Source organism: Antechinus flavipes, chromosome 6, assembly GCF_016432865.1.
Source record: "Antechinus flavipes isolate AdamAnt ecotype Samford, QLD, Australia chromosome 6, AdamAnt_v2, whole genome shotgun sequence".
In the NCBI taxonomy this organism is placed as follows: domain Eukaryota; kingdom Metazoa; phylum Chordata; class Mammalia; order Dasyuromorphia; family Dasyuridae; genus Antechinus; species Antechinus flavipes.
Window position 1 is genome coordinate 123917096 of NC_067403.1, and position 22582 is coordinate 123939677.

At 35.7% G+C, this 22582-nt stretch overlaps 1 protein-coding gene across 2 annotated transcripts in view; it reads right to left on the reverse strand.

The window, feature by feature from the left end:
• The window catches only part of FAT1 (FAT atypical cadherin 1), a 160690-nt gene that overhangs the window by 28586 nt on the left and 109522 nt on the right, over positions 1–22582 (reverse strand). For both annotated transcript variants that reach the window (XM_051965035.1, XM_051965034.1), the window contains 7 exons: positions 21978–22188; positions 13387–17454; positions 12556–12752; positions 7601–7754; positions 6719–6952; positions 4580–4969; positions 806–1020 (listed from right to left, as the gene is read on the reverse strand). In XM_051965035.1, the coding sequence (XP_051820995.1) occupies positions 806–1020; positions 4580–4969; positions 6719–6952; positions 7601–7754; positions 12556–12752; positions 13387–17454; positions 21978–22188 (5469 nt within the window). The remainder of the gene's footprint in view (positions 1–805; positions 1021–4579; positions 4970–6718; positions 6953–7600; positions 7755–12555; positions 12753–13386; positions 17455–21977; positions 22189–22582) is intronic.

Consider the following 22582-nt stretch of genomic DNA (forward strand, 5'->3'; position numbering starts at 1 on the left):
TAGCAAATAAGAGAAGGTGGCTGTCTGAAACACTGTTCTCAAAACCAAAAAAGAAAAAAAAAATCAGCTCTTAAAATTAGTAAGCATTCCTCTACTGAACACACACACACACACACACACACACACACACACACACACACACACACACACGACAATAGGTTCTGGACTCATGATATTCTTTTTCTAGAGAACTCTCAGGTCAGAAAACTCTACTAGTGAAGGTAATCATTTTCCCTCCCACTTAAAGAGTCTTAGAAATGTGTCTTGAACACTGAGAGGGTGATCTTCTCAATCTGTGTCTAAAGCAAGAGTCAAATAGGCCTTCCTGTCTCTGTGGCCAATTCTCTATCCACCTCACCAAACATTAGTCAACTTGTGTAACACAGTTATCCCATCCACACCAAGGCTTTCTTCATTGTAGTTTAATATAACATTGGATTGGCACAAGAAATTAAATGAGGATTTTGAGGAAGTTTTGTGAATATTGCAGATGACATACTAAGGCCAGGAGATGATACCGAGCTGAATACTTAAACCAAATCTTACAAGGTATCATAAACATCCCATTAAAAAAAAAAAAATCAGATTTCTTTTCGGGTTCCAAACTCTCTTAATACGGAAGGGGATAGCTGTATGATTATAGTCAAAGGATAGCTGTATGATTATAGTCAAATATCAGTTAATATACTGATATTTTAATGTTCTCATATAGTTTGTAAGCAAGATAATCTCATAGAGAATCCCTTATAAAGATAAACTAAAGGAAATTGCAGCAGGAGGAAAGGAATAAAAGCATAATGCATACAGTGACAACAGACTGTTCAAGCACAGCATCTTCACTGATCACTGCAGTATAGGTGTCTTGGCTGAACACTGGAGTGTTATCATTGATATCTGTGACATTAATGTTCACTGTTGCGACATCACTCAGAGAAGGTGTGCCTCCATCAGTGGCTTCCACAGTAAGATAATATTCATGAGAGCTTTCATAATCCAAGTTGTCAATAATAAATATGACTCCTGTAAAGAACATCAAATATAAATTGAAGCTGTTAAAGGAACAATACCATTCTATTAAGATAATATCCTCCTGACTTACGACTTTTTAAACAAGTTCAAAATATTCAGTTACATCTTTTTTATAGAAATGAGTCTCTTCACAACACATATAATATTTTTCATTTTCAAATACAATATTCTGAAAATATGAACATTCCTCTAGAGACCTTCTCTGGCTTCTTAACTTGACTTTTTTTCTCCACTGTTTTTATGGTAATTCTTACTTCATTACACTTAAATTATTTTCTGGGTTCTCCTTCTACATCTCTGACACTAAAACTCAACTGAATTCAACATTTAATTAATCAACAAGTATATGTTAAATATTATCATACTTAGCCTGCTATGTATCAGGTACTTTGTTACATACTGGGAAAACAACTATGAAAAGTGAGGCAGTTCCAGCCTTCAAGGAGTTTGTATCTTAACCCTAGGAGAAACACTGTAACAGAAAATAAATATGGGGAATAAAATAAATATGGGGAATGTGGACTGGAGCAATCTGAAAAGGTGTCTTTAAGAGAAGAGCATCTAAAAGGAGTTCCAAGTGGTAGAAGCAAAGATGGGCAGGGAAATTCTAGGCATAAGAAATAGTCTATAGAAAGGGAAAATGGGGTTTCATGTAAGAAATACATTAATAAAGTTAGTTTGGCTGTAGCAGGTAATCAACCTGAACAGGCCAGGCTTGATAAAATGATGTTTAAGCACCAAATAACTTTACGGATTATGCTAAAGAATTGGTAATAAAAACGATAAAAATCAGCACCTATTTCTTAGCACAGTGCTTGGCACATACATATGGGCTTAAAAAACACTTGCTATCTATCAGAATGACTGACATACTCTGCCTTCATTTGGGAAAAGTTTACAAAATAATAGGAGAGGATAAAATATGCACACAAGTAAGTGAAATACAAGGTCGAATGTGATAAATGCTCAGAAAAGCCTAGGACAAAGGACTATATATATAAAACTCAAGGGAGAAATCATTTTCAATTGAAGCAATAAGGAAATATTTCATAGAAGAGGCAGTGCCTGAATTGAATCTTGCAAAAAGAGAAAGATTTTAACAAATTGTGATAGGATAAAAGTGCATTCTTTACTACTTTCTCTTTGAGGCCAGATCATTCACACCAATAGTGGGGGGAAGAAGCCCACCATCAGTAGGGATCCTTTTCCCCTCTCCCCACCTCAAAATAGTGTGGTACAGGAAGGAGGATTTTGTCACATCTTTCCCCAGGTCACCCACACTCCATTTAAGTCTTAAGTGTTACAAAATGACCTCTCTCAACCTTATCTTTACTGTTTCTTTTCATCTTGTGTCCTTCTGCCTAAACACAGAGCTTCCTACTCCCCTCTGCAGGAGGGAGCCCAGAATCCCTGAATCTACTAAGATCCTCAAGTCCACTATCTCCTGAGCAGACATAGCTATTCACATAACAAAGGTAAGGAAGATTATTATCTTTTTTCATTTTAATACAAAAGAGAAGGCTTTTCAGATCTTATCCTCTGCCTTCCCTCTATGTCTTCCAAAATCTAGATCATTACGCCAAATGACCTGATCTGAAAAAGGCCATGGGGCTTCCTCACCCACCTCACTACTGGGAACTGTTAGGATTTTGGAGCCTTCTTATCCAACCCTGTACCTGATTTTTTTATGTGCAACCTCCCTTAATAAGAAAGTGAATTCCTTGACATTGTTTTATTTTTCTATTTGAATTCCATTTTTCTAAATTCCAAAACTTCCTATTTGAATTCCAAAACTTATCACAAAGTTTGGTATAGTAAATGCCTAATACACTTTTTGGGGGAGAGAGGTAGGGGGCTTAGGCAATTGGAGTTAAGGCCAGGGTCACATAGCTAGTGTCTGAGGCCTGATTTGAACTAAGGTCCTCCTGACTCCATGGCCAGTGCTTTATCCACTGCACCATCTAACTGCTCCCCCAATACACTTTTTTATTTATCTTTTATACTTTGTTGCATGGAACAAGGCTGTAAGTAAAAGTCTGGAGATGAGATTGAATAAGAAAAGAAAAAAGGATAATGAATAACCCGTACCTGGGCTGAGATGCAGGTTTTTTAAATGATAAAATTGCAAAAGCAGGCTGATGTCAGGGCCCAGCACAAACCCTTGAATGATACTTTTATCTCAAGGCTTCTTAAACTTTTCCCATTTAACTTCCTTTTTTGCCCAATAAATTTTTATGTGACTCCAGGTATGATAGGTGTATAAAACAGGTATACAAATGAAACATTTGCTGATAACAAATCATAATTTCACAATCCACATATTCAGTTATGAGGCCCCCTACATGACTTCTAAAATCCCTTCTACTCCTAAATCTATGATCATAAAGAAAATGTAGGAGCTGGAAACTGACTGGATATAAGAACTGAAACTTTCATTAAGGTCCTACTTACTATGTGCCAGCAACTAAACTAAGTGCTGGAGATAGAAATGCCCAAATGAAATGATCCCCATTCTTTCTCTAAGACTCAGTTCCCTCATTTATAAAATAAAAGGGATGGATTAGGTGATCTCTAAAGTTCCTTTTGGCTTTAAATTCTCTGATCCAGTATGAAACAAGGCCTCTACTGTACTTGAAGCTCAGCCAAAGGCCACCAGACACATGAAATGTCCTCTTATTGTTACTGCCCTCTGAGAAATTAGTTTATACTTATTCTGTATGTATTAACATTTACTTCACCAAGCCTGTGTTGTTTTCAGATAATATAAGCTATCTTGCATATTTTTGGCTTTGTCTAGCATAGCGCCAGGTATTGTATGACTGATTCTCTTAAACTTAAAACAAAATGACTTTATGGCTAGAACAGTAAAATTCCGTTTTCACTAGGCCTTATTTCACAGCATTCTAAGGACCACAGATACTTTTAGAAAATAGGTTAACTCAAAATTTCCAATCTAAATGGTTGCTGAAGTCATACCTTCTGACCTTACTGGCAGTCCACCAGAAAATATGATGCAGAGTATTTCAAATGTTAAATTTAAAATGATAAAGGGCTGTACCATGCTACAGAAACTTAGATTATAGAAGATGAAACCAATGATGCACAGGTGGAGGCTGATTTTCCTATCAGATGAGTTTCACTATGGAGAAAAACAGGTAGCTAAGAAGGGTGTTTTCAATTAAATTCTATTTCTCCAATCCTGATTAAAGGCAACTCTGCAAAAGTTTTAACTTCATAATGCTCTAACTCTAACTCAACCATACCAGACTTACATTTTTTTTATTCACATAAATAAAAATGTTTACAGAAACTTTCGACTCCTTTTCAGCTGCTACTAAGATTAAAAAATGAAAAAGTTTAATGTTTTTTTTTTACTTTAGCATTCTCTCATATATCCACACATAAATGTATTCATATATAAATGTCTGTAAAATATACACTTATATAATGTATATTATATAATGCATAAAAATGCATTATATAATGCATAAGAAGCCAACTATTTAGTAGACTAATAAAAGGTTTCTATTTGTGACATATGCTAAATTACCTGTTGTGGAATCAATACTGAATTTTCCATGCTCATTGCCACTGATGATTGCATAAGTGATCTCTGCATTGGCTTCAATATCTCGGCTGGCCGCATACACCCGCAGAACCTCTGTCCCAATAAGGATGTCCTCGGGCACTGTGGCTCCATATTCACGATATTCAAACACAGGAGGATTATCATTTATATCCAAAACAGATACAACGACAGTGCCTGTAGCAGTCAGCCTTCTTGGCACACCATGATCTACAGCTTTCAAAATCAGATTATATACCGCCTGTAACTCGCGATCCAAAGGCTTTTCCAATCGGATAATTCCAGATGACTCATCAATAGAGAACTGCCCATCTGCAGAGTTCACTAATGAGTAGGCAATCTTGTGATTTAATCCTAGCCAAAAATAAGAAGAAATTATGTGTGGGTGTATAAAAAGAAAGGCACATTAGAAATGTCTCCACATTTTAAGATGTTTTATTAAAACAAACTCTTTCCCAAGTCTAAGGGTAATAAGGGACTTGCATGAGTGGGCAAAACTTAAAGCTAACCTTAGGCTTATTTTCTCTAAATTTAAAGAACTTCACATGTGGACTACCTGGGTCCAACCTGTGGAAGAACCAGGCTGAGCTTATTTTGGTCTGATCAGCCACAATCGGACACACTATACCTTGTTTCTAACAAAGGTAATGTCATATTATGTTCTCTTTGAGAAAGAGAAAGGACAATAACTAGTCAATAATTGCTCATTCCCGTCTCTCCTCTCTTGGATCACAGGGGGGAGAAACCTTAGGGTTCATTGGTCCCAGTCCCTTTATTTCTCATTCCTTTCTCTCCTCTCTTGGACCACAGGGGGAAGAAACCTTAGAGAAACAACTATACTTGTTATACTCGTAACCATTACAACATACCCCAAAAAATTGCTTCTTGGCTTCTTGGTTACAATTCACCAGCTTTTCATAATCTGAATAAGAATTACACCACGAGAAAACATGTGGGTCTTTAGATATCTAAAATACTGTGGGGTATCAAATTCTCAGACAGACTACAGAGTTGTTCTTAATAATTCAGCATATTAACTAATTTCACTGATGAGTAATTGCCCTCTTTGCCATTCTCAGATACTTTAGTGCTGCATTCAAGAAATATATAACAAACTTCGTGTCAAAATGCTTTGAAATTAAACTGCCAGGACCTGTGGCACTGTTCTTAAAAGACATTACAACTTACTTTACAAAATTTGACACTTCTCAAAGTCTGGCGTTGTTAAATACTGAAAGACATAATTTTCTCCTGTCACTCTCCTATATGAGAAATTCTAAATTCTCCATAACAACTATATTATAATTAATATAGAATGTTAAAATTCTCAAAGCACTTGGCATGTCATTTAGAGCTCAGGCACAAGACACCAAGCAGGATGCTGAGAATTAAATGGTGTTTTAAGATTTGCAAAGTACTTCTCACAATAATGCTGTGAGGCATACAGCAAAAGCATTATCATCTCCATTTTACAGATAACAAAACTGACACTCAGAGGAATTAAATGATGTGCTAATAGACATGTAACTAGCAAGTAGCAAACAAGAATGTAAACTGAGGTCATCCCAGGTACAGAACTCTATAATTTTTGTCTTTGAAACAAAAGGACCTAGCACAATGCCTGGTCTATAGCAGATGCTTAATAAATGCATGGTGACATGATTTGACCACAGTGCTAGCTAGCAAGTAATTGGAAGCAGGATTCAAATTTCTGGAATCCAAGTTCAAAGCTTTACTCATTATGCCATTTTATTTCTTCACTTGAGAAATAAAGGGACTGGGACCAATGAACTCCAAGGTTTCTTCCCTCTATGATCCAAGAGAGGAGAGAAAGGAATGAACAATTATTTATACAGCACCTACTATGTGCCAGGCACATAGATGTACTAGAGAATCTTTATGAATTTTATCTTATTTGATCCTCATAAAAACCTTGTAAGGTAGGGTGTTATGATTATCCCCATTTTACAATTGAGAAAACTTGAGACAAACAAATTAAAAGAGTTGCTCTAGGTCACGTCATTGATAACAACTCACACAAATCCATATCGAAGGATGTTTTTGAACTGAGATCTTCCAGGGATCTATACTCTATTTACATACCTGCATCTGCATCAGTGGCTTGTACTCTCGTCAATGGCGTCTTGGGTTCAGTGTTTTCAAATACTGTAATGGCATAAGGATCAGCTGAGAATTCTGGGGCATTATCATTGACATCCTCCAATGTGAAGACAACACTCATCTGGCAGAATCGTCCTCCTCCATCTGTAGCCTTGACTAAAAGATTATAAACTGCTTGCTGCTCACGATCCAAGGGGGCAAATGTTTTCAATTCACCTAAAAAACAAACACCACATGCTAAAGAAAGAGATTTACTTGAAATCTGAGAAGAGATTTTGCCTAGCCATCTATAACATTAAATCTATTCATTATGCGCCCCTCTCCCCTACGCTTCTGCATACATAATATCTGAATAAATGGTCTTTCAAAAGTGAACACTTTTGTCAATGTCTGAGTGAATAGCTGCACCAGTCTCATAAGTGCAAGGTTCACAAACTGTGCCAGTTGCTAGGGATTTTAATCTTAAAGATTAAAGCAAGGGTCTCTTATGAATTCCAAAATTCCATCAGTAAAATGTCTATTTAAGTTTTGCAACTACTTGTTTGCATATCATAGAATCATGGGATCTTCTACAGAAGCTCAGATTTGTATGGGTATAACTAGTTCTGTGAGAAAATACCTAACAAGTAGACTATTGTAGGAAGGGCAAAGATGTCAGTAATTAAAAACCAAATTAAATACCATTTGTTATTTTAATTATGACTATTCCAAATTACATGTTTATGATAGCTAATTGATAGGAGAGACTATTAATAAAGTCAACTTAATGAAAAATATCAGCAATAAAAGGGGTAAAGAAGCAAACTTAAAAGTATGATCTTTAACTTAAAAGAAAAAAAATTATTGCAGCCAATAGTCTTTTACCTGTATCTGCATTCAGTTTGAATTTTTCTGCACCAGGACCAGACAATGTGTAAGTAATTTCAGCATTGGAACGGATATCTGCATCTGTAGCAGAGACTTGCATGATCAGTTTCCCAGGAACAGTATCTTCAGGAATTGTGTCTGAATAAGCACTCTAAAACATTTGAAGGGGAAAAAATGAATTTGTAGTATTTACTAAGGATTAGGGTAGGAGGGAAACATTTAAATCATTTTCAGTGATAGTTCATAATATATGACTAAGAGATTAACTGTTAAAAACTGAAACCTCCACATTTTTCTTACTCTACACTATTAAGCAAGTTAATAAATTATTAAAGACATGATAAACTTTATCCAATTAAGAACTATAAAACACAATAAGCAGCTGGACAGCTCTGAGATAATTTATTTTTACCAGTAATTAAAATGTGCATTTATATTTCAGGATATACTTTGGATGGGAAGTGTAGGAGACAGAAGGCTTGTCTCACAGTTGAATCCTCATGTCCGACACATATTTAATGTAACCCTAGGAAAGGTCTTTCACCTCTGGATGCCAATCTGCATTGTTGGAAGCAGTTTCCTAAGAAGGAGGTCTCTATACTAATGAAAATATAGGTTCTAGTCAATTTTTTTTAGATAACTTAATTTGTCAAAGCAAATCTTAAGAGAAATCTTAAACAGCCTATTTTGTCCAATTACATTTGTAGATACTGTATATTTTGTTCTTCTGAAGTGGCATCAATTGTGATAAAAGCTAAAAGACACTGTGAAAATGCCAGACCAAAGAAGAAAAATATGCTCCTTGACCACAGTCAAAAACCCTATAGGGCAAATTCTTACCTTCTGAGAACTTCAGTTTTTTTGTGAACCTCATTTCCTGCCTTCAACTTGTATTACAACCTCTCTTACTCACCACCTCTGATCCCCAATTCTGAGTCTCCCACACTGTCAGATTCCTGGATTCACTTGACATAGATCTTGTCATCAACTACTTCCAACACTATTCTCTTAATCAACTTCCTCAATCCAAACCCTCCCATCTTCTGTAATGTTTCTATGCCAATTTCCAATCCACAATATTTTTACCAGTCACATTTTGAGGAGCTTTAGCTCCAACTGTAAAGTAATTGGAAAAAGGAAAGTAAACCTGTTGCCAGATCCACAACAAATAGGCATTTTCTACCTCTGAAGTCTTTGTTTTCTGATTCTCATGAATCATTTCTTCTTCTGAACTCTATAGAATTTTGGACTTCTAATATTGATCTAGTGCTTAGTCTATAGTGTTTTACACTTGTACTTTCTCCATTTATGCACTATTTCTCAAGAATTAGGTTATAATACATGTGTGTTTCTTCACTTTGTGAGATATATGTTGTACAAACATTATTTTCCATATATTCCCCCATTTTGCTGATGAGGAAGTTAAAAAGAGCATCAAACTAGGGAATCTGGGTCTGAATCCAAATCTTGTCAACGGAGTGATCCAAGACAAGTCACTTAAATTCTTTGAGCATTGTATTCCTCATCTATAAAAGGAAGAGTTTGAAGTAGAGGAATTCTAAGGTCCTTTTCTCAGTCTAAATTAATGATTTCCTTTACATCGCTCTTGTCAACAAGGGTTGGGTTTAATTCATTTTAACTCAGTCATCATTAGTTAAGCATCTATTATACGCAATAATGTACCAGGCACTGTGCTAGACATTTGGGATACTAAGATGAAAAGCAGCTAGATGGACTACTATTCTTAAAAAGCTTATAACACTCCTGCATAAGAGTGGTATACACCATAGACAGAAATAAATACTACAAAAGCCATAGTATAATTCAATTTGCTTTAGAAATCTATTTTATCCTGAAGAAAAGTAGGAGGGAAAGGGAAATGAGAAGAGGGAACAATGATAGAGGGAAGGATATATTAGAGGAGGGGATAGTCAGAAGGAAAACGATTTTGAGAGAGGACAGGGTAAAAGAAGGGAGAATAGAATGAACAGCAGTAAATGCAATTAGCAATAGTAACTGGAAAAAAAATGTTGAAGGAGGTTTCTCTGATAAAGGCAGTATTTCTCAAACATATAGGGAACTGAGTCAAATTCATCAAAAAAAAAAAAAAAATGAAAGCCATTCCCCAAATGATAAATGACCAATGGATATGAACAGATGAAATAATCAAGCTATACAAATTAAAATTCTGAGCTACTACCTCATACCTATTAGATTGGCTATTAGGTCAGAAAAGGAAAACAACAAATGTGGGAAGGAATGGAGAGAAATGAGACCATAAATGCCTTCTTGGTGGAGTTGTAAACTGATTCAACCATTCTGTGGAGCAGTTTAGAGCTATGTCCCAAGAGATTTTTTCTTTTTCTTAAAATTTTTTTTTTACTAAGGCAATTGGGGTTAAGATGATGAGGACAACACCAACAGCCTCTCCCAGAACACTTAAGTGCACTTACATTCTCTGGGAAAAACCCCAGAGAAAGACTCTTTTCCCTGGAAGCAGGAAGAAAGTTTATCTAAAGTATCCTCCCCTCTTTGGATGCAAAAACTTAAATGGCTTTCTACTGTTTTCGTTCCAGTGTAAGTAATCCCTTAGAAAATGTCTTTTTGCAATCTCTTGCTACTGCAATTGATTAATTGAGAGTACATCTTTGTGTCTTTAATAAAGTGCCTTTTCTTATCACAGCCTTTTGTATAGCAAATTTCTCGCTTTGAATTGGCCCTAACTTGGTGTTCTGGAGAACTAGGAGACCAACCCATATTCCTGCCATGATCTATATATCTCATCAAAGTGACTTGCCCAGGGTCATACAATTAGGAAATGTTAAAGTATCTGAGACTAGATTTGAACTCAGGTCCTCCTGACTTCAGGGCTGGTGCTCTATTCACTGCACCATCTAGGTGTCCCATAAGATTTTCTTTTAAAAAGGGGGGAAAAACCCCCTATGTACAAAATTGTTTATGGCAGTTCTTTTCTCAGAAGTAGTAACTGAAAGGGAATGCCCAACAACTGGGGAATGGCTGAATAAGTTGTAATATGTGGTTATAATGAAATACTATTGTACTATAAGAAATAATGACCAGGATGCTATCAGAAAAACCTGGAAAGACTTCCATGAACTCATCATACAAAGTAAAATGTACTATGTAGAAAATAATAGCAATATCTTAAGATGATCAGCTATGAATGATTTTTGTCATTCTCAGCAATATAATGATCCAAGACTAAGGGACTTAAATGAAAAATGCTGTCCATGCCAAGAGAAAAAACTGACTCTGCCTGAATACTTTTTCCCCCACTTTATTTTTCCTGATGTGTTAGGTTTTTTTGGGGGGTGGGGTGGGGGAATCTAAGTTTTCTTTCACAACCCAACATTCATGAAAATGTTTAGCATAACAGAATCTGGAACTCAAAATTTAAAAATAAATATTAAAAATTATTTAACATCTAAGTTGGGAAAAATAAAATATTTTTCAAAAAGGAATAGTACAAATAGAGAAGGAGGAAAGGTTCCCTACAAAATATTGTAAGGAACATTTAGTAAAGAGAGGAAAAAAAGAAGGAAACAAGAAATTTTTAAGTACCTACTATGTGCCAGAGACTGTGCTAAACCCTTTATAATTATGACCTCACCTGAGACTCACAATCCTGAGAGGGAGGTGCTAATGTTTTCACCATAACAGTTGAGGAAATTGAGGCAGTGATTTACCCAATGTCAAACAGCTAGTAACTGTCTAGATGGGATGTAAACTTAGGTTTTCTGACTCCAGGCCCAATACTCTCTTACTTTCTGCTCAATAGAAATCTAGCAACATTTAACAATGCCCTGACCTGAAGAAAGACTCAATTTCTCCTGAATCAATTTGAAGCATTGAGTAATAATGATAATCAAATGAATAAAGTTTTTTTTTAATAGAGTTGTGATCTTGCCAAATAATTTATTGCTTTTCTTGATTTTCCATCACACAAATAAAGTAGACTTAGTAAATCTTTCTTGTATAAATTATAAGAAAAAATAAAGTTGTGAACTCTGTTCTCCATCACCAGTGTGGCATGCTGATTCTAGTTGTAATACTGTCAAAAAAAAAAAAAATTTATGGCCTGATCTTAGGGTATGCTGCTTCTATTGGATTAAGATTTCTTCTCTATAAAATCAGGTTCGAATTACATGACTTCTAAAGTTCCTAAGGTAATGACATGGAGATATCCATTTTTCAAAGTTATATAACATGTTAGAACAACAGTTCTGAAACATCCTCTACTCTTTGCCTTACCTATGATGTTTCCCTTCTCTGCTAAAATGAAATTTAAGAAAAAACAAAATTCTACTGAGTGCCAGATTTGGTTGTATAATACTTTGAAAGGACCATGATTTCAACAAGGATGGATAGGTAGTCTCTCCATCAAGAAAGTTTCTAATCCTTCTACTACTCAGTTCATTGGTAGTCCCAAGTCCTAAAAAAGAATTCTTCACCAGGTACTCAACTGGGGTGATCTTCAGATGAGCAATACAAAGTCCATCTCAATGACCCAGAATGAAGCCTCTTTCATTTAAAGGGACATGCCAAAGTTGAAATTATACTAGTATAGACTTTGGGAATCCAGGATTTCTTCTGTTTCATGATGTACTACAAAAATGAAAGGTTTCAGTGGAAGATATGTGTAAGCACAAATCATAAGCTCATTACAAGGCCAGGCCCAGAAACTGATTCTTAAAGCTAAAAATGGTAAACAGTCATGACAACTGCTATCTTCTCAGATAAACCATCCAATGAAACTTTATTAAATGGATTTAATTCATCTTTGAGAATAACAAAGAGAAGAGTCTGCTATTTATTTGTAAGAATTATCACATTATAATAAACTCCTGTTTCTTCATACTTGAATAATTCAAAGATAAGCACAAAATTCATTTTAGATATTTGTTGAATGCTCCTAAAAGTACATTTCATACCTTTTCACAAATGGGGCTGTTGTCATTTGCATCAAGAACTTTCACTTCCACTATGGCTTTTGAAGAAAAAGTACCATCTGTTGCAGTAATGGTGAGAAGGTAGCTGTCTTTTTTTTCCCTGTCTAGAGGTTTCTTCACATAGACTTTCCATTCATTCTGGATATTTTCAACTGCAAATTGACCCAATGGATCTCCTCCTATATGGTCAAGGAAGAAATTATATTGTTAAAATAGTTGAAACAACATATATAAAGTTAATTATACAGAAGGTCTTCAGTTTGTTTTGCTTATAGTTATACTTTTGTAAATGAAAAATCAAAGTAAATATTTTTATATGTCAAAAAATGAATGCATTTACTTAAGTGCTTATTAGCTGTCAAACACTCTGTTAGGTGATGGAGGTACACATTAAAGCAATGCTTTTAATATTTAGTGTGGTACCCAAAAAGGAAGCACAAAGGCTACAGAAGATTCATTTGTGCTATCATCTATCTGCAGTTTTGTTATTAGAAATCATCATATCATTTATTACAGAATAAGTATATATTTTATTGGAATGTGGGGAGTAATAAAAAAATGAAACAATCTAATAAACCAAATTTAAGCCCTATATAAGCAATAAAACTACTGTGACAGAATCTGAAATATATTTTAAAAGGTATTATTTCAAACTATTTATACTGCATTTTACAACTAAAACCTTCTCTTCCCTGCGCATTTACTATAATTTGTTTCTCTAGAATTTCTGATCCTTGAAAACTGTGATTCATTGATTTTGTAAAATTTGACTACATCTATTAAACAATTATGGTGATTCTTTTTTTTTTTTACCTGTTATATAGTAAGTCACTTGTCTGTTAATTTCTTCAGTATCCGCATCAGTAGTGCTTAAGATAGCAATTACACCACCAGGTGGATCATCTTCACTCACAGTCCCTTTGTAAATTTCTGCAGTGAAACGTGGAGGATTGTCGTTCACATCTGTTACAGAAATTTCCACAACTGCTGTGGAAGACAGCTGAACTTTCTCCCCATAATCAGATGCAACCACTGTAATGTGGTATTTGTCTCTTTTTTCATGATCAAGTTCCTTAAGAGTTGTAATCCATCCAGTTTCCATATCTATGGCAAAAGACTCAATGACATCCAAGCTTTGTGACTGATCTAAACTATACAGGATTTGGCCATTGGTTCCTGAATCAAGATCAGTTGCCTTAACTTGGATGACCTTACTTCCCCCTGGTAAGTTTTCAACAATAAATGCTTCATATGGATTGGACTCTAAGATTGGACTATTATCATTAGCATCTTTCACCTGAATACTGATGTCTACAGAAGAGACAACTTCAGAGTCTTCATGGGTACTTTGGGCTACCACTGAAAATTGATACCACTTTGTTGTTTCATGATCAAGATTCTTCTCTAGTTTCAATTTCCCACTGTGTTTGTCAATAACAAAGATTTCACCTCCATTGCTCTCAGGTGTATACCCTTTGGTTAAGCTGTATAACACAGGCTCACTATAATCTACTCTGATAACATCTATTTCAGTTCCAATAGGCAGGTCTTCTGAGACTGTATAGGTATAAAAAGGCTCGGAAAATTTGGGAAGGGGGGTTTCTGGTGGGAGGATTTTTACATAAACTGGAACAACTGATTCTTTTGAAGGAGACCCACCATCTACTGCTCTCACGAAGAAAGTGAAAACTTCATTTTCTAAGCCAACCAAGCTTTCTTTTGTTGTAATTATTCCAAATAGTTTGTTGATTTCCAAATTCTCTTGGACACTTTCAGAATCTGCTTCTATGGAGTACATGATGTCTGCATTAGATCCTTCATCAGCATCTGATGCAAGCACTTTAATGACAGCTGTACCTTTGGGGACATCAGAACCAATGTTCACCTTGTACTTGGTTGCCCGGAATTGAGGAGCGTTATCATTATCATCTGTAAGAATCACATTGATGGTACAGAATGCAACCTTTCCTCCTGTATCCTTGGCCATCAGTCGAATTGCAATTACCTTTTCTCCTGCAGTTTCACGGTCAAGTTTTTCAGAGGTAAATATCTGTCCTCTCTCATTTGTGTAAAATCTATCTTTGGCAAAGTCATTTACGATGTGGTAAGTAATTTGGCCATAAATTCCAGAATCCTCATCAGTTGCTTTTACTTCAATCACTAAGGTCTGCAAAGGGGCATTTTCAGCTAGCTCTACTTCATATTCATTTTGCATGAAAATGGGGCTATGCAAATTGGCTTGGATTACAATAATCTCAATGTGGGCTGAGCTCCTGAAGACTCCATCAGACACAGAAACATTCATATTATAAAATGGCTTTAAGGTCTGTCGGCGCAGGTTTGAAAGGGTAATTATACCTGTCTTGCTATCAACTGCAAAATTCTTATGCTCATTACCTGACAGGATGGAGTATTCCAGTTTGTCAATGTCTGAGCTATCTGCATCATAGGCTTTTACACATGTCACAAAATGTCCATGGGGGGCCTGCTCACTTATTTTAGCTTCATAAAGAAGCTGGTCAAATAATGGTGGATTATCATTGAGATCAGTGACGTGCACTGTCACAATCACGTCACTACTCAATGGGGGCATACCACTATCAACAGCCCTTACCAGCAGCTTATGCTCCTGAGTTTCTTCATAATCCAGGCTTCTTACCAATGAAATGAGGCCACTGCTGCCATCTATATGGAAATGGTCAGGACTTTTGGTATGGTTCCCAAACAAATGATAAGAAATTCCCCTATTAGGTACAGAGTCTGAATCTGTAGCATGAACTTGAACAACAGACATTCCAGTAACAGTTGCCTCAGACAGAGTTGTAGTATATGACTGTTGTGCAAAGACAGGAGGATTATCATTGACATCCTCGACTATTATATCAACAAACACCTCAGCATGAACCCCAGTCAAGGAATCAGTTGCTCGGATGCTTAATTTATATGCAGGATGAGATTCAAAATCCAAAGGAGCTACGACATTTATAACTCCAGTATTGAAGTTGATAGTAAATTGACTAAACGGATCTCCATCTGTAATGCTGTAAAAGACCTTAAGTCCTTCTGGGCTGTTGGCTTGGACATGGACAACTGGGCTATGCAACTGGATATTCTCAGGGATTTCAGCGCTGTAAAAAGCCTTTTCAAAAACAGGCATGGCTTTGTTCATAACTGTAATTGGCACAATGACTTCAGCAGAGAAAGCTGGGTCACCCCCATCTTTTGCTACTATGGTGATGAGATATTCTTTATTTAAGGTATCTGGCTCAAATTTCTTTTTCAAGGAGATTTCACCAGAAGGCCCAATTTGAAAGTGTTCATGGTGTTCCTTAAGGTAATAGTGCACTTCCCCATTTCTACCAACATCTCTGTCAATAGCAGTTACACAACGGATGATATGGCCCACCTCAGCATCAACTTTGACAACGGCATAATAAGGAAGGTTGACAAATACAGGAGCATTATCATTTTGGTCTTCTATGATGACTTTTACCACAACATGAGCCACCACAGAAGGCTTGTGTTCTTCTGTCACTTCTACGACCACATCAAAAGCCTCTTGCTGCTCCCGATCAAATGGTATACCTGTGGTTGAGATCACTCCTGATGTGTGGCTTATTTTAAATCTACTGTCAGGGTTGAGGATATGATAAAACAAAGGCTTATTTATTTGATTCCCAATGGCAGTAATAACAGCAATGGTTCTGGCCTCTGTGGAATTCTCCTTCACTACTGCAGAATAGGAGTTCTGGGTAAACTTGAGCTGACTCTCTTTGCTTTCTTTCACATTGATTTTTACAGAGGTGTGGCTTGTAAACTTGCCGTCAGAAGCTCTGACTGTCAACTCATATCTACTTCTTAACTGGGTTGTGTTTTGTACAGTTATGGTACCAGTCTTAGGGTCTATGAGAAACTTCTCACCAATGTTACCTTCAGGAATGGAATATATTAACTGTGAAAAAGCAATTGAATCAGCATCTGTAGCATTTACTGTGATGACTTTTACTCCTTTGTACGTTGGCACCAAAACAGATGCTTCATATAACATTTTGGAGAATACAGGAGGGCAATCATTAATGTCAACTACATGTATCGTCACATTGGCTGCATACTCTGCAAATAAACGTGGGGTTCCCATGTCATGGACTTGCACAGTAAAATGGAAAATATGGGCTTCCTCATAATCCAAACTAAGTACAGTTCGAATGGCACCAGTGCTTGAGTCAATGGCAAAATATTTGTGGGCAGAAGGCTCAACAATATGATAAACAAGCAGAGCATTTGATTCCTTATCAGCATCCATAGCTCGAACAACTAGTGGGACATTTTTGTCTGTTAAGACCACACTATTGATTGAAGCTGATTCACTAATGAGTCCTGTGTATTCTGCCTGCAGAAAGATTGGCACGTTGTCATTCTCATCCTGAAGATGCACCCAAACTGTTGTATTAGCAGACAAACCAGCCATGTTTGTCGCTTGCACTATCAGGGTGTAAAAAGGGAGAGTTTCAAAATCCAGAGCTTTTTGAGTTATGATAACTCCTGAGTTGGGGTTAATATCAAATGCATTACCTATATTTCCATCTTTTATTTCATATACCACAGATGACTGACTATGTGCACTAATTATCCCAATAAAGCTACCAATAGAAGCCGCTTCACTGATTTCAGTGGAGTATTCTTTAGAGGTAAACCTGGGGGTGGCATTATCAGAGATAGTGACAAAGATGTGCACAGAAGTTATTTCACTCATTGGAGGATTTCCTCTGTCTGTAGCTTTCACCATCAAATCATATTCTTCTTGGTTATTGTGATCAAGCTCTTTGGCAGTTTTTATAGAACCCAAGATAGGATTGATAGTAAAGGAATTCCCAATATTCCCTGCAAAGAGAGAGAGAGAGAAAGAGAGAGAGAGAGAGAGAGAAGTTTTATTATATGTATTTCTTAGAGAAAAGGGGGCAAATATCAGTCAGTCAACATGCATTTAATGAAGTATATTAGGTATTGTGCTAAGTGCTGGGAATATAAAGAAAGGTCAAAAAAATTGTTTCCATTCTCAAGAAATTCACAGTCTAATGGAGGTAAGAAGAACTGAAAAGGTAAGCAGTGACAGGTATATGAAATACATATTTAAAAACCAATCTGAAAGAGGAATACTGAAAATATTCAATAATGGAATGGAAGAGTTTTCCTGCTTTATTTTTAATTCATAGAAAACCTATACTTTTCATAGTTTCTCCATAAATCACAAACATAACATAATATACAAAATACCATACGGGCCAATATGATGGCCAATGGAGTTCAGTGCTTTATTATTGGTAACTCTCATAGATTTGGGTTAGGAAGTATTCTATCTAAATTATTGCTACTTTCTCAAATGTAGTACCAAGGTATTCAGCAATTAATCTAAACCATTCTTGAGTCTATTTATATTTATAATAAAAAACTTTCTTAGGATCACAATTTAACTTTACCAATCTCTACATAAAGTTGTAATTTTTATTATCTTTAGTGTTACTTAATATAATTTAGTTATAAGAATTTGACGCAATAGTTTTTGTGAACCAATAATTTAAAATAAGATGCTTATTTAAACTTAATCCACCAATCTTTTAAAGAACATCCTTACACCTCCCTCCTAATGCTAGAGATGTGGTAAGCATTCAACAAATATGTTGATTTGCTGATTAACTATATTGTAACTATAATTTCTAACCTTGAATGTATTTAATGTAATAACAATTTCATAAAGAAACAATAAAAAATGAGAGATTAGGTGTATATCCTTCTAGGCAGGGTGCTGCAAAGATATAATAATATTGAAACTGGAAACAGTTCCAACTACTGACCTAACAAAATTTGCCTTATTTGAACAAATCAAAACAAACAAGATCACAAGAGAAAGGTTATTTTTACATCTCTCTAGTGAAAACTAAAGTAGCCATGAAAATGCCCTTTGGATAAGTTTCTTCACCCAGTGATCAATGTCATACACTGAAAAGAGCCATGGATTCTGACTTTAAGTTCTGTCTATGGTTGAATGTTACAAGCAAGATGATGTTAGATCCAAACAGGGATTGATTCTTATTTCAAGGTAATTGATTTCTGCTACAATTCTATATATTTTATATTAAGCATTTAAAAACCTTATTCTGAGGAGTCCAGAGGTTTCACCAAACTGCAAAAGGTATGCAGGTCACGAAACAATATTTAGGTATCCTGAAAATAGACTCTTTCAGATCTATGTCTATGATCCTATAATTCCTCTTGAATTAGTTCAGACATGGCCCTTCTATTATCACCTTTTCAAAACAAATACCATATACTTGATGAAAAGTGCTTTGCTAAAAAACATGCTGGAACCAAGAGAGACCTGGATTTAAATTCTCTTCTGATACTAGTTATGTAATATCATTGGTACATTAGGCACAACTATCAGTCTATTTTTCTCCTCTGTATAATGAAGATAAATATAAATGAGATCATGTACGTGAAATTTTTTATGAAACTTAAGGTGCCAAATAAATGTCAACTATTATTCTAAAGACTTGTCTTTTGAAAATTAATGACTACCACAAGATGTATATTAGAAGGGGATGATTATAAATAAACCTTATGTGAATGGAAAAAAATAGATTTTCCAGTATTTCAATAGCATGTAGCAATACTATTTCAACAGCAGCTGCTTCCTAGAAAGTAACTGTGTAGGATCATGAAAATAACTTTTATATTATCAAATCCCAAACAATAGCTTTTTCAAAAAAAATGTTCAAATTATGCATGAGTAGGTTGCCGATTTATTATCTTTTTCTATTAACTGTGACTTTGCACACAGTTCCAGTCTAAGAATACCAGATTACTAATCCTATCAGCCATTACAACCATCTAAAGAATGTGCTTGCCATATGTTTCGGCACCAACCATCCTTTTGGAACCTCCCAGTTGTTAACAATTATACAAAAGCAAAGTCAAGGAAAAGTTTAACATTTACTCCTACAAAAATTCAGTCTGTTTGTATTTGTGTCCAAATTATTCTACTGGAATGTTCCGGAATGGACCAGAGGAATGTTGGTCTTAGACTTAGCTCTAGGTGCTATATTTCTGGAAGGCTCAAACCAACTTCCCTTAACTCAAGAGTACTAATTCTAAAGGATAATAAATTTTAAAATTTCCATTAAAAGCACCATTATTATCCTTCTTGGGAATAATGCTTTCTATTTTGAGTATTTAAAAATATAAATGAGAGCTAGTTTTTAAACAGATTAAGTAATAAAGTCCCCCCCAATTTAATAAAAAATAAGGATTTTCTTATGATCCCTAATTCTTTATTTATATTTTGATTATATGATCTACAGGTAAGTTCCATGTCTCAATTATTCCTTAGAACTAGGAAAAAACTGTATAAATGCAAAATATGCACAGGTACTGATTTAGAATGAATGCTCAGAAAAAGGGACTCCCATAATATGCTATAGTTTTAATTCATAAAAATATTGCTATAAAATTGCTATTAAAAGGGTAATAACTAGAGAGGAGGAATTCTCTTCTGTCCAAACTCAAAAATGAGTATAAATAAAGTAACTACTGGTGCTAGTTTAAGAGTGGCCCCACAGAAAACACACTGCCCAAGAAAAGTATGTTTTCTCAGTATTTTCTTCATTTCCTCATAGTGCTTGGGAAGTGGGATTAACATGAATACACATATTCAAAGCAAGTTCTAATGAACAATTAAAGTATGGATTTTATCCTATTAATCATAGTTAGGTAACCCCATCATCTCTATTCTTGCCTCAAATTAGGGGCAAAATTCTCTTGCAGGTAACACTCTGTATTCTTAACTCGGTGAACATTGAATAGTAGTTGCCATTCCTTTTAATCTTTCCTTTTTATGCATGCCTGAGTTGGGTTAACAATATGTGGAATAGAGTGTATAATTATTTGTTTAGTTAAGTGTAAGCGGTTGTTCCAATCTGTTTTAATATTTGTGCCTATACTAATGTATTAATTTTTTTCCCCAAGAAACTGGAGACAACTCTTCTTCCATAAGCTTTTGATCCTCCCCCAACCCCCAGTAAATTAATAGATAAATGTAAAATTCCCTAATATCAAAAAACATTATGGTCACTGGTTATACTACTTCAGTCACAGTATAACAAATAGTGTAAGATAACAGTATGACAAATAGTGTAACACAATAGTGTAACAACAACAAAAGTCAAATAATTCTTTATAACATATCAACTTTGAAATAGATTGCAACCAAAGTCCTAACATTAGATTTTAAATAAGGTAATATTTTTACAATATCTTTGCAATGTTTAAAGCAATATTGGATATTGGATAGTAAAACAAATTTAATACCCTCTACAGTATTAACATAGGTACTTGCTCTTTACAATCTTATAGTCTTAGTTTCCTGAGGCACTGGGAAGTCAAGTACTTGCCCAGGACCACCCAGTCACTAAAGAGCTAAGGCATGATTTGAACAAAGGATTTCTTGACTCTGAAGTCAGTTCACTATCTGCTACGCCATGTTGCTTTTTCAAAGACTTTAAGCCTTTAAAACTTAAAGCTGTACTAAAACTTTTGGGACAGCTGGACTGTTTCTTATTATTTTGAGAAATCCAGTGCCCAGGATCACCCACACTCAGCAGGCTGAGAGCATCCACAGCATCAGTGGTCACTGACCTTTCTCAGCAGCCACTCTGACTTCTTTACCAAACTCGATACTTGGCATAAACATTAGGCACTATCCTACTTGTACCTCCTTGCACAGCCAATCTCAATGGATTTAACTGCTTGCTTGAAATACTCCCAAAGTATATTCTATTACCTTTCTTGCCTTTTTTGAACCTGCTTGCAGATCCACCTAATTTACTGTGCCAAGAAATCTCCTTCCTAGTCATGGCCCCTTTTTGGATCAATAAAATATTAAATAAGCATCTCCCAAGCACACTGTACCAAGTGCTGGGAATATAATAAAAGGCAAAAGAGTCCCTGCTCTTGAGGAGTTTACAGTCTAATCAGGCTTATCACCATCTAACTTCTAGAAGGATATTCAAACCCTGATAGTTTCTGGGAGGTCTACACACAGAAGAAACAGCATATCAGTCTCGACATCCTCTTTCGGACAAATCTTCTGGTATATCCAAAATTAAATACCCCTATGTTAAAGAGTTCAGATTCTTGCCTCATCTCATGTTAAGAAAACAAGAAACAAACTCTCCTTGAAAGGCAGAGGAAAACTGGACTTATGAGAATAGGTGCAAACTGTAATAAGGATAAATGTAGATATGCCATTTAAATGCCTTTCATAAAGTGGCAGTAAATTTAGAAAATATTGGGGGAATAGCCCAATAGACTTAAGCTGAAAAGAAATCTTTAGACCACTGTGAACATACCTGATTCAATAGAATACAAAACTTCAGCATTTTCTCCTTTATCCTTATCCAGGGCTGTAACTTGTAACACAACAGATCCCACCGCAGCTGACTCATAAACCCTCCCTTGGTAGGAAGAACTGGTGAACCAAGGGGCATGATCATTCATGTCACTGACGTTGACGAGCACTCTGGCAAAACTGCGCTTGACAGGCACATCTTGGTCTCGTACCTGAAATAATCAGCATAACTGTTGGAATCCTAGTGTTAACTCAACTTGAAACAAGGTGATAACTCAAGGGAGATGTTAGAATCCTAGTGTTAACTCAATGTAATTGATACAATGCTTGTGTTCACACCTTTACTCATTGGCGTTCACACGTTTGGGAGATTTCAGGGTTTAGTATGAGATATTCGAACTCACATCTCCCTTGGAAGCTCTTCGGGCCAGAGAGCACTATGGGAGAAAACCCATAATCCCTCTCTCTTGTATCCCACAATTCCTCACTCTCATATATAAGAAAACAGACAGAGGCTCTCAAGACAGAGTTGAGCTGAAGACTGAGAAGGCGCTCTCAGAGGCACAATCAGATTCATCTTCATCTCACACCACTGTAGTTGGTGGC